General features: G+C 35.9%; 1 protein-coding gene across 1 annotated transcript; it reads right to left on the bottom strand.

Annotated features, from left to right (window-relative positions):
• Window positions 1-539: 539 nt before the first annotated feature.
• LOC127837964 (peroxisome biogenesis factor 10-like) lies at window positions 540-17,790 on the bottom strand. The gene is made up of 8 exons (XM_052365440.1): window positions 17,756-17,790; window positions 6,643-6,751; window positions 6,250-6,330; window positions 4,500-4,576; window positions 3,815-4,063; window positions 2,848-3,023; window positions 1,634-1,766; window positions 540-1,087 (listed from the first exon to the last, which is right to left on the bottom strand). The coding sequence occupies exons 2-8, from the start codon at window positions 6,749-6,751 to the stop codon at window positions 1,013-1,015; spliced, it is 900 nt and encodes a 299-aa protein (XP_052221400.1). The 5' UTR covers window positions 17,756-17,790; the 3' UTR covers window positions 540-1,012.
• Between the last annotated feature and the right edge of the window lie 2 nt (window positions 17,791-17,792).

Here is a 17,792-nt window from a genome sequence, read left to right as displayed (position 1 = left end):
CTTGCTAAAAATATTTGTTGATAATTCCAGTTGCTGATATAGACAGTTGAAGACAATGCCACTTGCTAACAATATTTGCTCATAATTCCAGTGGCTGATATAGACACTCCCACTTGCTAACAATATTTGCTCATACTTCCAGTGGCTGATATAGACAGTTAAAGACAATGCCACTAGACAATATTTGCTCATAATTCTAGTTGCTGATATAGACACTTACAGACAATGCCACTTGCTAACAATATTTGCTCATAATTCCAGTTGCTGATATAGACACTTGAAGACAAAGCCACTTGCTAACAATATTTGCTCATAATTCCAGTTGCTGATATAGACACTTGAAGACAATGCCACTTGCTAACAATATTTGCTCATAAATCTAGTTGCTGATATAGACACTTGAAGACAAAACACGCCAATTGTAACATTACAGAGATATACATAAGCATAGAAAGGACAAAATTAGTGTTTATTACAAAATTTAATTAGTTCATGGCTGTTAACATCTGATACAGAATTAATAAAAAAATCAATGGATATATTGTTTAAAGTCACTTTATTTCCAGAAAATATTTTAAGTGTAACAAAAAAAATCACATTACACAACATGGTCGCCAGTGCGAGCAACACCATAAGTAGCTGGTCGCGGGACATTACGGCAGGAGAAATCCATATCACAGCCCGTGCACAGTACCAGATATGAGGTACAAATGAGGTGAGCCACCCTCTGGAAAAACTGGGCTTAATGCAAGTGTGTTAAATGACGTCCAAGATTAGAGCAGTGCTCACAGGCTATTTAGGAAAGACATTTTCCGCTTATATGAAATTTATCATAAATAGGAAGCATTTTCTGAAGAGAAGTCCAGTTTAGACAAAAAGTGTCGTCCCTGATTTGACTGTGCGGACTGCACAGGCCAATCTGGGACGAAAGTTTGCGCACATGCATTAAGACCAGTTTCCTCAGAATGAGGTACAGTTATAGGTTCTGCATCACATACACCCTCAACTATCATCAGGAGGCATCAAAGTTCTGTAGGCAGACGATACGGTGTGGCTCTACGTGTTCCCTACACAGAGGACATTCGGCCTAGAACAGAAACATACTTGATAGACTGGGTGCCGATCTGTCGCTGAAATAGTTCTTTTGTAGTAGTGGTCATGCAGCTACTTACATACAATTTTAACTCAGATGCTTTAAAATACAGTGACGGTGAATATATTGCAATAATAACAATAACCACCTGAGACTCGTAAAAGCCTAGTCTAATTTCTAATAGTAAACAGACCTTGATCACTTGTACCACCTCTACTGGTAAATAAACCTTGGTCTATTGTACAACTTCTTATGGTAAATAAACTTAAATCCTAGAAATGTATATGGTTCAAGAAACTATTTCCTACAAACCTAAGCATCCTTGAACTATGATCACAGATACAAATGTCCTAAACCTTAAATCCTATAAACCAATATCCAACAATCCTTACAATCCTAGAACTTAATATGGTTACTGAAACCAATCTCATACAAACCAAAAATCGAAAAACACCAATATCCTACAAACCTAAAAATCCTAAAACTGAATATGTCCTAGAAACCTAATATCCTAGAAATGAATCAACAATGCCTCTGTACCTTGGTCGCGCACCAGTCGTGTATGCAGCTCCAGCAGAAGAGGTGGCCACAGGGGGTCGCGGAGCTACGTGACCTCTCACCCAGACACAGGGCACACTTTCTGTCTGGGGACACCTGACCTCCCACCTCTGAACTAAGTAAGGGATATAAATAGATTTTGTAGCATTCTTGGAAAACCGGCCTTAATGCATGTATGTAAAGTGTCTTCCCAGATTAGCCTGTGCAGCATGCACAGGCTTATCAGGGACAACACTTTCCACATTGACTGGAGTTTTGTTTAAAAAAGACTTCCTTATAAACAAAAAAACAAACAAAAACCTTATCTGGGACGATACTTAATGCACTGGCTAATCTGGGATGACACTTTACATATGTGCATTAAGCCCTGTTTTCCCAGAGTGTGGCTCATTTAGTAGCATTCTGCTTTAAGCATCTCATATTCAAGAGTTTTTTTACAAAATTTATCTAAAAAACATCATTCATTAATGTTTTTACAAATGGTGTCAAAGGATATTGCTATATATTTTATAATAATAATATTTAGGCAAGACTATTGCCAAACAATAAAAGTCCCCTACCTACGCAGGATCCACTATTTTCAGCAATATTTGTAGTTTATTTGTTGCAATAGCAACCAGAATTCTTGACGTAGGAACAAAATGAAATGATGTGCAAAATCTCTATATTGGCATCTACTTATGTTTCAAGTTTCATGAAAAAAAATATGAAGAACTTTTAAAGTTATTGCAGGATCCACCATTTTCAGCAATATTTCTTGTATATTTATTGCCATAGCAATAAGAATTCTTGACATAGAAACAAAATTAAATGACGTGCATAATCTCCAATCTGTCCATGTTTCAAGTTTCATGAAAAAATATGAAAAACTTTCAAAGTTATCGCAGGATCCAGAAAAAAGTGACAGACTGACACACACACAGAGCGCAAACCATAAGTCCCTCTCCAGTTTCACTGGTAGGGGACTAAAAAGAAGGACAATGTAAGGGTTAAAATTAGAATTATAAAATTGATGTTGAAGTATTTTATACTTATTCAGAATATTCAATGAAACAATACAGTAACTTGAATATCCATTGACTCAACACTTAATTTTCACAAACACAGTCATTGATTAAAGTGTATGGCTGAAAATATATCTTATATGCACGCTAAATTGACAATTTATTCCACAACTGCAGAGCAAAAGTACTTACTGGGTATCACTTCCTCCTATCAGGCCGGCTCCCTTTCTGTACGTCTGCTGCAAGTATGCCCTGGTTCCCAGCAATGCAGACCCCGCAAGCTGGGCCAGGGTCAGCCAGCCTAGAATTCGGAAACTCTTGCTCACTGAATCATCAGACACCCTCTGTGCACCACCTGTGTACTGCAACTAGCAAAATATGGGGGAAACATTAGGGTTTTTTTGTGGTTTTTTTGTTGTATTTTGTCAATGTTAACATTATTTAGAGTTTGTTTTTTGGTTTTATTTTTGTTTTTTTGTGACGTAGTATTTTTGTTGGTGTTAACAATATTTTAGCTAAATGCTAGTAATGGCAGTCTATAACCCAATCTTAACTTTTCCAATAGAAAGCTAAGCATATCGAAGTGGAAAACCAGTACTAAGTGCATGTATATATGAAATTGTCTTTTCCTGGTTGAATAAGAGGTACAGTGAGAATTGCCTTATTTTAAGATGTTAGATCAAACCCAAATATTATAAAGTTATGTGTCTATATGTCAGGTTAAAGCAAAGTACAAATGTAAACTAAAATTTAATCTCCATACATAATAACAAATTGTGTCAGAAAAAACATGGCCGTATGTTTATTAGTCCATTACTATACCCATTCCTCGACATATAGCAGTAAACTTCTCTATAACTGGTAGTGATGTTTTTTAATGTTGCAAAACTTGTCATTATACCACAAAAGCACAATTAATTTTTTAAGGGAGTTTCATGTTGATTTTACTTTAATATTATATCAAGAGTTTTCACAAGCGTTAAAGTCATGTAACAGAAACTGATTATGCTGCAATGTTGTTTTTTTTCCTGAGCAAAATCAATTTCAAAATTGGCTCAGGTGTCATAAGAAAATAATGCACTGAGCATGTAGATAGAAATTTTGGTAAAACAAGACGTAGAAGAGCATTTTATTCAATTTCACAAATTCCAGTACTTACATATTGCACTCCATTGAATCGCTTTGCAAGTTGATAGAACATTCCTTGCATGTAGAACACAGCCATGTGCAGTCTGTGTGTGTAAAGGACCAGGTCCCTAGCAATGGGAATGCACTTCAGGAGAAACTCCCTGGTTGCTATGGGGACCTCCTGGAGACCATGTGACTGCAGCCTCCTCTCCAGCCAGTCTAGACCCTTGCGTATGGTGTACGGTATCAACACGTGGAAGAGTACCATAGTGAGGCGACGCTGCAATTAATCACCTTGTTCTTAAAACTTCTTATACATCCACAAACAAGTGTATGTCTTATTTTCAAACTAGCAATATTACAGTTCTGGCAAGGAAAAATGCTTCACACATTTGTTTGTTTATTGATAATTATCCATTGAAATCTGCGCAAAAAAATAAATAAAATTTGTTAAGTTTTTTTATTGATAATTTAAAACAAAACATGGATTACCTTCTAACATTTCAACTACCCCCAAAATTCCCTTCAGAAAAGGCATTTTGTTGTTTTGTTGAGATTGAGAATGGCCCAAAATCAAAACAAACAAGAACACTACATAAGATGAATTGTAGTCTTTAATATAAATCATTCAGCAAATTAAATTATAAACAGATTAGTAACAAGAACTTTTTATTGAGATTATTACTGTATCAGATTTTACATTATTATCCCCCTACCAGTATAGAGGGTACATGTCTTCTGGAAGATTCCACCTGGATAATGTTCACATACTCCTCACCTATGGTCTGGAAACCTGAAACACATACATACGGAATATTAAGCTAGCCAATTGTTCCGTGTGTTTGTATCAGTCGAGTGGCTTGCGTGATGAAGTATCTCAGGAGTGTGATACGAAATAGCGCAAGCCACAAGACGGGAATTATTTCTGTGCAGTTGTATTTTACCAATTGATACAACTTGTATTTTTTTGGAACATAAATCAGGTATATAATAAATACCAGATATTCCTTTATAAATCCACATGCACAGGCACTACGACTGCTTTCATCCCAAACAATGTTGAAGAATTGAAGTCAATGTTCAATACCATGACTTAAGAAATAGTTTGACATATCTTTATGAAACCCTACACTTGAAGACTTTTCTAAAGCCACACTTTTCAAACTTGAATATCTCAGTTATAACCTAAGATTTTGAATAAATATTTCACATGTGATCATTTGACTACATTCTGGGCAAGCTCAGTATAAAATCATTCATCCGTGATGATCTGACGCTTTAGAACATGGGGTGAGTAAGGTTTAATTATTTTTCACGTGAAAATGGTAAAACACGATACTATTCTAAATTTATTTCAATTTCATCAATTTAACTGGCTGCTTACACAAGGAAAACAATTAATTAATTTTTAGAAATGCATGGTTCATATGAATATTTAGAAGCGCAACCGCAAATTTTGGCAAATTGCAGGCTACCTACATCAGGTGCTTAACGTGCGATCGTCACAGATGAATGATTTTATTGCTAGCTTGCACAGAATGTAATCAAATGATCACATGTACAAATTAACATAAAAATCTTAACTCATAAGTGATATATTCAAGATAGAAAAGTTTTGCATTAGAAAAGTCTCCATTACAGATGCTGATAGCCTGCCAAAATGACAAAATGTGCGCTTGTGCTCCAAAATATTCACACAAGCCATACATTTTTAGAATTAATCTTATGTTCTCCTGGTGTAACAACCCACCTAAAATGATGAAATCGTTGTTTTTTAAGAATAATATTGTGTTTCAACATGTCCACCTGCAAAAAAAGATGAAACCATACATACACCACGTGCTAAAGCGTCCGATCGTCACGGGTGGATAATTTTATCATCAGCTTGTTTAAAATGTAATCAAATGTAAAATATTGAATAATCATCTTAAATCATAACTAAGATATTGAACTTTGAAACGTGTTATGTTAAAAAAGTCTCCAAGTGAATGTTATGATAAATAATCACTAGTTTAAAAGATTAAACAATATCAAAGCTTAATCAGTATGGAAGAAGAAGCCAGATCAGCCAGCTTGGTCTCCCATTAAAAAATACAGAGAAATCCAAATCTGTATCCCAACAGAATTGCAGTCATCTTAAACAAACAACATGTTCAGATAATCAAGATGATAGAAGCCGTACCTGATATATGTGTTCAGATTGATAAAACTCTGCTGACAATACTTGAAATGCGGTTTTTATAATCAGGGCTTAAGAAATGTTTGTTAAGTATCATTTGGAATTTCCAGATCGTTCCAGCTTATCAATGACAACACTTTTCCCCGTCCTTTAAATGAAAATACAATCAAATCAGAAAGTGTCTCCCTGATAAGCCTGCAAGGACTGCACAGGCTAATCTGGGATGACACTTTATAAAAATTTATGCTTTATGCACATGCGAAATACCTGACTTTTCTTACACTTACCCGAGAGGGTTGTGAGACAGAAGTACCCAAGGTCAGCTGCCAGGTCCAGCTCTCTGCGCCAAGTAATCCAGGCCCTTGCACCTGCAAAATATGTGTATGATAATGATGCAAAATGTGTGTATGATTATAATACAAAACCTTGAATGTTATAACTACTGAATAATAATTACTTCTGCAGTGTGATATTGGACTGATTTAATAGATGCATATAAAATAAAGAGGCATATTTTCAAGCATTTATTTTTTCAAAAGTCTTTTAATGTCATTAGTCCCAATATAAAAAGTAAAAACAGAAAACAAAAACGAGTATACATACTATTACTATTTATACTGAATAAGATTGTTAACAAAAGACCTTAGTGTTTCACATAAAAATAAAGGCTTTCTAACTACCAAGCAAGCTATGGACAACATCAGCTGACATTTTTCTCAAGTATGTCAGGTAATATTCATCCTTCTGTTGAGATCTTATAATCTCCGCTTTGCCAGCTACTTTGAACATCTGAAAAAAAACTCAAGCCTTTATTCAATTGTTAAATGCAAAGCCAGCAATAATACATTATTTTAGAACTCATTGATCAGAATGTTGAAAGTTCACCAGTTTGCTATGATTACATATCCTGGATTTATGGATATCATTCCTGGTAGACATAGCAAAATTGCAAGGAATTCATGAATCATAGAACAAAATGTGTCCGAGTTCATTTGCACACATGTGACCCAGTTCATTTTTTTTTTACTGCTTTACATGTTATCAAAGTAATTTTCTGAATCATTCATGCCTTGGCTGTTGTTCTACAGACTATTTGGTGTAAATTTTAATTGATTTTATTGATTTGAGAGGTGAATTTAAGAATATTATTCAAACATTGGTTTTGTGCAGGAATTTAGACAGATGTATTGATCACTACTATACATTTTAAGCATATGGTCAGGCATCAATAGCAGAAGATGTTCAATTACAATTTTTTATTATTCTGTTCAATCTTGTCATGCAAGCTTACACTTTGATTCAGAAAACCTTTCATATGAATGCTGTTAAAAATTTATAAAAATACATCGGTATTTAATTTTGTTTACAATTCGGCGTTAAATTTTGCTTGTGCATATTTGCCCAAATTTAATTAAATAGATTGCTAGAGGCCAGCTTTGTGCCCATCATTTATTTGTTTTTCCATGTCTTGGTGTTGTTGTTTTTTTCAAACCAAATGTTATATAGATCTATATTGAAAAAAAACATCATTGCAATAATATCATTATGGAAAAGCATTTTATATTGATGAAAATAATGTTGTTCTTTTACCAATAAATGGGGACTTTTGTATTAGTTAAACTATTTAAAGAACAAATAATTTGCATTTAAGTACAATTAAACATACAAAACAGGTATATTCTTCGTTACGCATGAAATTTCACAACACATTTTTTTTTCTTATATTTTTGGTGTAGGATAAGGCATTTATGGCAAAAGTAATCATGTGTTTATAACAAATTTATTTGGTATTTTCCTTTGGCTTTTGGTCTATGCCCAGTATAGGTTATGCCTCTTAAAGGCCCCTGTGCTTATCCCATCTGATTTGATATTTTGTAATAAGAGTATATAATCAAATGAATGAGACGTTTAAAGCGACGTGAAATGTTTAGTAATTTGTACAGACCCAATTAATTTCCTTGTTATATGCATATAAAACAAATTGAGTTATGAGTGATATTTTCAATAGACTGAGTCTTTTGAATATGACCAATTGAAGCATCATGGTTCCTCTAATCAAGGTTTAAATTGAGTATAATCAAGATTCGATTTAACTGAATAAATATGTTGGTTTAAGTTGCTGATCCATCCAGAACAGGAACAACTAATAGTAATGGAGCAAGACTTTTTGTTCTTGAAAATATTTTACAAATTTAAGAAATTGGCAACGCAAATTTGATGCGTTGGAGACTCAATTTTTCACAAAATGAGTGGGCAAATGATGGGGAAAAAAGCCCCGTTAGAGTATCTATACAGGCATGTAAATTTTATCAAATACAATTAATGCAAAATGTGTGTATTCTTTGCATGAAAGAACTACTCTTACGGGCAAAAGCCCGCGAAGCGGGCGTTGATCGTTCATACATATGAAAATTTAGACATAAGATTACACCTAGGGATGCCTCTCAAAAAAATTTGCCATGCGACATATATTTTCGCGATGCTATTTATGACCTAGAACAAATCAAAAACACGTTGACATATGCTGAATCACATGTAAAAACATACCTCAGGAAAAAGTATATAAATGACATCATAAATGTGTAGCAAATCACACTTAATATTCTCGCATTATATGTTTTTCTCCACTACATTAGACCGTTTCAGAATTAAGATACACAATTATCTCCCCTGAATACTCATCTTCTTCATTTCCTGTCTCATAGACTGGTTCACTACATATAGTGACGATCTTTACCAAACACAATTTCGGTAATATAACCCGTCTTAAATGTTTTGCCTCAATCTTTGATTTCTTTCGAATTTATTTGCTTTGATCTTTTCGATATCTTATTGTTATTATTATCCTGACAAATCACAAACGCTTGTCAAAAGATAATTTGTTTTACACATTATAGTTCTCTATATTCTCCCAGTATTTTCGTGGTATTTCATTAATGATACCCTACTGTTAACTTGTCAGAATTTGTGACGCATTTTCCATTCGCTCTCAGACAGCAGTTTAACGTGGGATCATCAGCAATATTCTGGTAAGCTATAGTTGTTATCCATCAGAAATACATTTATTCACAAAATTTAAGATATTCCGATTTAACTTTTTAGTCTTTTAGCTTATTTTAAACGTATTTACACCTCGTCTGCTCGCACTTGGCCGATATCCCAAAAGGTTACATATCACTATATAAAGTTAAGGCCTAAAACTACAAAATCTAATACCGTTGGATCTTGGTACCGAAATTTTTCGTAACAAATCATCCAGATTCGATATGAAAAAACTAACAACAGGACATTTAGAAACTGCATCAAATTTTAAGATTAAAGTTGGTTTTCCATTTTTAGAAGCTGTTTGCCAAGGCAAGAGCTGGGCTGCATGCAGCATCACACAACTCCAGCCATTCTATTGAGCAACACTGACAGTTTTGGTTTTACAGAAATAATCAAAGCAGGGATTCCTGAACTATCAATGTTTCTAAGCTATATACACACAGTTATTTGTTGTGGTGATCTTATTATTTATTGGTTCTGTTAGTTTACTTGGATGGAACATGTGTAAACTTTTATAGAACTTTGAAAAGTCAATATCTGTATATGATCTATAAACAAAAATCAGCAATGGCATTATAAGATCAGATGTGCAAACATTGTCAAAGGGTTGTTAAATTAACAATTTGAAGGCAATGATGCTGAAGAAATATGAAGGTTCCCTTGCAAATTTAGTCTGTATATCGACAAGTGTCTGCCAGTAAATGTCAAACTAGTAATACAAAACTACCACAAGTATGTAAAAGAAGTACCTGTTGTGATCATTTTTAGTAAGATAGTGTAATTCTAAACAGTAGCAAATAGCTTGTTTAGTTAGTGCATAATGCCATTAATATGAATACCTTTCTATTGTGTAATTAATAAATTTGTTGTTACTTGTTGTTCCATCAAAAATGTTTTATGCGCTAGTACAATATCAGCATTCGGAGAAAAAGTGGGGATATTGTATATATCTCTGTCTTCCGTCCTGGCAACTATCTCCTCCTAAATTATAAGCACTAGAACCTTGAAACTTACAAACATGGTAGCTATGGGCATATGTGCGAACCTGCACTACATTGTATTTGGAATTTTGATCTGACCCCTGGGTCAAAAGTTATGGGGGTTGTGGTTGGGCCGTTCCAGAAATTTTCACTCATTTTTTATGTTATTTTACATTAACTTCTTCATTTCTACACCGATTTACTTCAAATTGATATTGAACATCTCTTATGACAATACAGTCAATCTCAACTATGCATGGCCCCATTACCAACCCTGGGGCGCCCTGCCCACATAGACCACGCCCACCCAAAATTTCCTTTTACTATAATTTCTTCATTTCTACACCGATTCACTTCTAATTGATACCGAACTTCTCTAATGAAATACCGTCAATCTCAACTATGCATGGCCACAATACCAACCCTGGGGCGCCCCGCCCACATAGAACACACCCACCCAAAATTGCCTTTTACTATAATTTCTTCATTTCTACACCAATTCACTTCAAATTGATACTGAATCTCGCTTATGACAATACAGTCAATCTCAACTATGCATGGCCCCATTACCAACTCTGGGGCGCCCCGTCCACATAGACTACACCCACCCAAAATTGCCTTTCTACTATAATTTCTTCATTTCTACACTGATTCACTTCAAATTGATATGACAATATGGTCAATCTCAACTATGCATGGCCCCATTACCAACCCTGGGGCGCCCCTGGGTCAAACATGCGGCGTGGGGAAACACGTCGGCCTGTGCAGCGCCATTTCTAGTCAATTTTGTAAAAGGTAATAAAATATTACTTCATTGATTCCACAGTTTTGCAAAAGATAACATCACTTAAGTCTTTGGAATTTCATATATGTAAATATTCTTGTAAGTTGATGACAGTGTTTTAGTATTACTGATTGTGTAACTATTAGTTTTTGTGCAAATAAATGATGTGAAATGTGAAGGGTTTTGTATCTCCACACAATACCACACACCTTTTTATATATGTACTGAATATATATAACAGTGTTTTTTTCACCATTTTGGGAATGGGGCCGGGTCCCTTTGGATTGGGAACATTTGCAGCGTTTTGACTAAAATTGGGAAATTAGTGTTGTTGTTGTTTTGCTAACAAATGCTTCAAAATTGAGGATACAAGTGTGCCCAGTATTATATTTTCTAAGGTTGATCTTATATGGATGGGAGATTAACAACATATTGATCTTTGGTTCCATTGGGAATTTTAAGCTCCCATTTGGGAAAAATATATACTTTTTTCCATTGGGAATGGGTCTGGTTACCGGACCCGATTTTGAATGAAAAAAAACACTGATATACTAACGTCATTAACATGCTTGTGCTAGCAGCTCACCCAAGAAAGACAATGACTTCTTTAGCGTAAGAATTTCCGGGTACATTTCAGTAAATTTTTCATACCAGGTGTACATTTAAGTATACTTAAGAGTACCCCAGGTACATTTAAGTAGTACCCGAACCAACAATGAGCAGTACTTAGTGTCTTAATGGTGATCTTAAGAACGCTCCCACTTAAGGGATCAATACAGAAACCTCCCAGTTACTAAGCAGACACCATATCCACTATACCGCAACCACCGAACCAGCTTTAAATTCCTGTGGCTAGAAAACACACACAATTATAAGATGCTAGATCTTAAAGCTAGGAACATGTTACTCGTTAGTTCTGGCTACCATAACTTTAAATGTCGCTTTTTATGATTTTTATGATTTTTGACTGGCGCGACTTTATAGTTATGGACCAACCCCATTAGGAAAGTCAACCAGAAATTCCCGAAAAGTTGACAGTTAATAAAGACCGGTCCAAAACAGCTTTTAAATGCAGTTATTGTCCCAAATCAACCAATTGATCGGAAAGATTGACATTTTTCACATTTAACTGATATAATCTTTCACAAAATACTATATTAAACATTTAAAATTTATCTATTCTGCTTTTACATATCGAGAAAAACAGCGATGTGACAGACTTACTTGAAATGCGAATCTCCCGAGATTTCACGGTCATATGACGTTATTTCTTTTTTTAGTAACATACTATGTGCTCAAGTGTTTTCAAATTCAGAATGACATTTCCTGGTATTTTAGATTATTCTGGCTTTTTTTGTAAACAAATTGTAGTGTAAATACAAACTCAAAGTAAATATTATTTAAAACTACCTGATTCACACTGAAATCAGTCTTATAATCCACCAGACGTAAGTTGTTTATCACAAATAATAGATTTCAGAAAACGAAAGTAATGTTTACAATTTCAGCAAATAATGTCAAGGTCGATACGAAAGTATCCAAATGAAAACTCGTCACGTGACAAAGCGACAATGGCGTCACAATTGTGAATTTCAGACTGATGAGTTATTTTCGTATATTGTAAGATGCATTTGAAACATTTGAACCTTAAAATAATCCCCGATGCAGTATTTTATATTCATTCACCAATATATGTAGAAATGTATCCAAGAAAATGAGCTTTCTTTGATTTATAGCGTGACATAAATATGTTATGACTCCGAAGTATTAAAAATACATGGTAATCGAAAAAGCTTTTGCCCATAAATTAGGTAGCACCTATAATCATATTGTCTTGAGCATTGCAATACATGTAATGAAGAAAAGCGTTATAATGGATTGATTTGAGAGTAGGCCATGGGGCAAAATTATTACAGACCACAGCCCTTCAATGTAAGGGATAAGATTGATTACTTTTCAATTTTTTCAATACCGGGTACACAGACACAAAAAACACAATATTTTTTACATTTAATAAGACTAATATCATGTTAAAACACACAGTACTTTTGGATAATAAAGTTAAACTCAAATGCACAAATATGATATCCAAACTAAATTTGTCCGGAAAATACATTCACTTTAAAGCGAACGCATTCGGCGCTTAAATGGGTTTATGGACGTTTCGTGCCACTGCCAGTTCGTGCCACTGATATTTGTGTGGAAAAGGGGTAGACGTTTCGTCCCACTGATAATATATAGGCAGATAGGTGTGAATAATGCTGTATAGGTGTGAATGATATTGGGGTGTACATTAATGTAGAAAATTACAACAATGTTAACAATTATAATTATAAATAACAAAAATAAAATGATTTATTGTTAGTATACAAATATGTGTACATAGTTCGTTATGTTCAATAAATATAAAACATAAAGTGTTGTTATTTTTTATGCATCATGTGTACCGGGTATGTGTATGTAAAAATAAAATAAAAAATATTTGTGCATAGTTCATTATGTTTAATAAATATAAAACATGAAGTGCTGTTATTTTTTATGCTTCATGTGTATGCACTATATACATAAATAATAATATAACACAAATGAACAATAATACATTTTATTCAATAAAGACCTAATAAAATGAAGTTGGTCTTTTACTTGTAGGAAAAGCTTATGCTTTACTATCGACTCACAAACTATCAATTAGCGGTAAGTGCCTTTAAGTTATTTGCAAACAATGAATTACCGACTCGGACCAATTAGTAAACAACTCACCGCTTTAATGATGATTCAAACTGTGTAATGAATATAATGTTAATTTATTGAAAATGTTTTAATATATTTATGTAATCAATCTAGAAATTGTTAAAATGTATGTATGCATTCCCTTTTGATATTGTTAATGTATAATATAAAAGAGTATAGTAAATCTTGTTTCGTTTCTTGTAATAATATACCGGTAATGTTAATTTATTGAAAATGTTCGAATATATTTATGTTATCAATCTAGATATTGTTAATGTTTTATAAGAAGCATGTAAATTGACTCTTAAACATTTTTGTTCATGTAATTAAAAATAAATCTTGAAATCGCAGAATACTTTTAAACTGAATAAATAATCTTGAAATAAAACAATGTTGATTTAACATTGAATAGATGTTACAATCAAAGGTGCGAAAGTTACCCGTTATGATTCACACCTATACGGTATTATTCACACCTATCCGCTTATATATCAGTGGAACGAAACGTCCAATACCCTCCTACACAAATATCAGTGGCACGAACTGGTAGTGGCACGAAACGTCCAGCACCCCTTAAATGCATATGCCAGTGAAATTTGAGTCATGTCTCTAATCTAAAGTGCGTTTATGTGCAACCCTAAAAACAAGAATTTTGTCTGAATAGTCTATTCTTACGAATAAATCACTTCAAAAATCTTAGAGCATCCATGACGGCAGCCTCACTAAACATCTCACATGTGAAAGGCTTTACCTTTGTCGAACGCCGAAATTTACCGTCAAAACGAGACCGGATGTGGCACTTCAGACAAGGTAGATGTTTATTCATCCTACTGTTGCTCCTTGCTGGTGATGTTGAAACCAACCCTGGCCCAGGAAATGCTTCAATCTGCCCATGTGGTCTCTGCGATAACCCTGTCACCTGGTCACAATTAGGCGTTTGCTGCGATAACTGCGGAGTATGGTTTCACAAATCCTGCGAAGAGATACCATCGGGAAATATGTCCCACCTAAACAAATCCAGTGTTGTCTGGAATTGTTGCAGATGCAACAGTATCAATATCGATAGTTTCACCTTCAATAGCTTTGAACTTCATACCTCAAACGTCTTTACACCCTTACTCGATACAGATACCTCCTTTGTCTCAGTTACTTCATCCTGCTTCAGTCCATTACACTCCAGCAGCCCTCATCCACACCCAACAGGTAAAAACAGAACATCGTCCACAAACAGTTCACATGGAAACTCCAGCCATCAGCATACCACCAACCATGCAACTGATCGTAACAAGACAAACCTACGTTTACTGACCGTAAATTGTTGCGGACTACGTACCAACAGATCAGAATTCATAGCAGCACTAGACTACATCAAGCCAGACCTAATATGTGGCACAGAGTCCTGGCTGCGCGGAGTAAAACCAGGTGCTGATCCGGATAAAAATGCCATCCTGTCGAGCGAAGTGTTCCCTCCAAACCTGACTGTACACCGGAACGACAGAACATCAACCGTGGGTGGAGGAGTATTTACTGCTGCGAGTGCCAACATCATGATGGACGCCCAACCACATCTCACCACTGATTGTGAAATAGTCTGGTCCAAAGTACAAACCTGGAAGGGAAAGGACTTATACTTATGTTCCTTCTATATGCCTCATCGCAACATCAACATCATCCATAAACTAGACGAATCTATCCGCCATCTAACATCAACTGCTAAAGAAAAGTACATCATCTTAGCCGGCGACTTTAACTGCCCAGATATTGACTGGCCCAACCTGATTGTGAAAAAAGGAGCCACTGATAGAGATGTCCAACAAGCCTTGGTAGACCTATCCATAGAACATCGCCTAACCCAAGTCCACGACCAACCTACTAGGAACAACAACATTCTCGATCTCGTATTCACAAATAACCCATCTCTAGTTAAAACTTCATCATCAGTCCCTGGTATAAGCGACCATGCCATGGTGGTTACTGACATAGATATCATCCCCCAGAAGATTAAACAAAAGCCTCGAAAGATTTTCATTTTCTCCAAAGCAAACTGGGATAGCATCAACGAGGACATGCAGCATCTCTCAGCCACAGTCGTTACTGAAGCAGAAAGCAAAGATTCAACCATTCAGTCACTATGGGACACTCTAAAAGCAGGCATTGAAAAGTCAATTAATAAACATGTACCATCTAAAATGAGCAAGAAGCTCAAGTCTCTACCATGGCTTAACAAAAACCTGAAAAGAATGATCAGACGTAAATCAAGACTCTACAAACATGCTAAAAAAAGTAAACAATGGAACACCTACAAATCCTTCCAAAAAGAATGTAAAAAGGCATTTAAGAAAGCCGAAATCAATCACATCAACAACACAATACAAAAAGGCCTCGATGAAAAGAACACCAAACCCTTCTGGAGTTACGTAAAATCACGCAGACAAGATGGCTCCGGCGTTGCCCCCCTGAAAAAGATGGGTGGACTTGTGAGCGACAGTAAGGAGAAAGCCCAGCTGCTTATCGACCAGTTCAAATCTGCTTTCACCAAGGATACAGGAGATACACATCTTCCAGACACCACAAAGAGATGTCGTACACAAATACCCCCACTCAGTATCACCACAATAGGCGTTGAGAAGCTCCTCCGTAACATCAACCCTGCCAAAGCTCAAGGGCCAGACATGATACCGAACTTAGTATTGAAGACCTGCGCCAGCCAGTTAGCACCTGCTTTATCAACAATATTCCAAATATCTATAGACTCCGGTAAACTTCCTCGAGATTGGAAAGATGCTTTTGTCTCACCCGTTTTCAAGAAAGGCGACGTCCACCTAGCTGAAAATTATAGACCCGTCTCCCTAACCTGTGTAACATGCAAGCTTCTAGAACATATCATATGCAAACATATCCTAAACCATCTGGAAAATAACAACATCTTAACTAAACTTAACCATGGCTTCCGAACCGGTTTTTCCTGTGAAACACAACTACTGACCACTGTCCATGACCTTCTCTCCAACTATGACTCTGGCACGCAGATAGATATGACTATCCTGGATTTCAGCAAGGCCTTCGATACGGTTCCACATAAAAAGCTCCTGCATAAACTGAAGCAGTATGGCGTCACTGGTAGCATAAATCACTGGCTCGAGGACTTCCTTACAGACAGGAGCATGAATGTTGTTGTGGAGGGAGAGAAATCAAACCCGGTAACTGTCGACTCCGGTGTTCCACAGGGCACAGTCCTTGGCCCTCTGCTTTTCCTCTGCCACATAAATGACCTACCCGATTCAGTTAAGTCATCGGTCCGCCTATTTGCAGACGACTGCTTACTTTATCGACCCATCAGAAGTCGCCATGACCATGAAATTTTACAACAAGACCTGAACAAACTAGAAACCTGGGCTAACACATGGGGCATGCGATTCAACGCCAAAAAATGCTACATCCTAACCATAAACCAGAAAACCTCAAAATTTTACCAACTCGAAAACCACATCCTTCAACAAGTCCCAGAAAACCCATACCTCGGAGTGACAATATCAGAAGACCTAACTTGGAGCTCACACATAAATAAGATCACCAAAAAAGCAAACTCTACACTTGGCTTCCTAAGACGCAACCTGAAACACTGCCCCGAATCCTGCCGTAAAACAGCATACTTCGCCTTAATTAGAACCACTCTAGAATATAGCTCCATTGTCTGGGATCCACTCCTTCAAAAAGACATCGATAAAATTGAAAAGATCCAAAAACAATCGGCGAGGTTCATAACCGGCGACTACTACACCAAAACACCAGGCTACGTGACAAACATGCTGAAGAGTATGAAGATCCCACCTCTCCAGGAAAGAAGGAAGGCCAATAGACTTATCTTCTTCTTCAAGGTGGTTGAGGGGCTGGTGCCAGCAATGCCTAGCCAAGACTTCCTTACCCCAGTCCGGCAATCAAAGCGTAGAATTACCCCTAAACATTTCAAAGACTTCAAAGTAAACAACATCGTTGAACAATATTCAGTAAATAACTCTAAGTGTTTCACACCAATCCAGTGCAAAACCCAATTATACAAAAACTCATTTTTCCCTAAGACATTAATAGAGTGGAACAATCTTGAAGAAAGTGTTGTTCGCGCGGACACAGTTGACATATTCAGGTCAACTGTCCTACAGTGGGACTAAACCACCCTCTCTTCCGTCGCGCCTACACCGAAAGGTCCTGCGACGTACATATCCAGATCCAGATCCAGAGAGCAAAAATACTTACTTTTGTTGTTGTTGTTGTTTTGGTGTTTTAACGGTGA

This window comes from Dreissena polymorpha, chromosome 7, assembly GCF_020536995.1.
Source record: "Dreissena polymorpha isolate Duluth1 chromosome 7, UMN_Dpol_1.0, whole genome shotgun sequence".
NCBI lineage: Eukaryota > Metazoa > Mollusca > Bivalvia > Myida > Dreissenidae > Dreissena > Dreissena polymorpha.
Note: the sequence above shows the minus strand (reverse complement) of the source record. Positions and strands in the feature narration are given on the sequence as shown.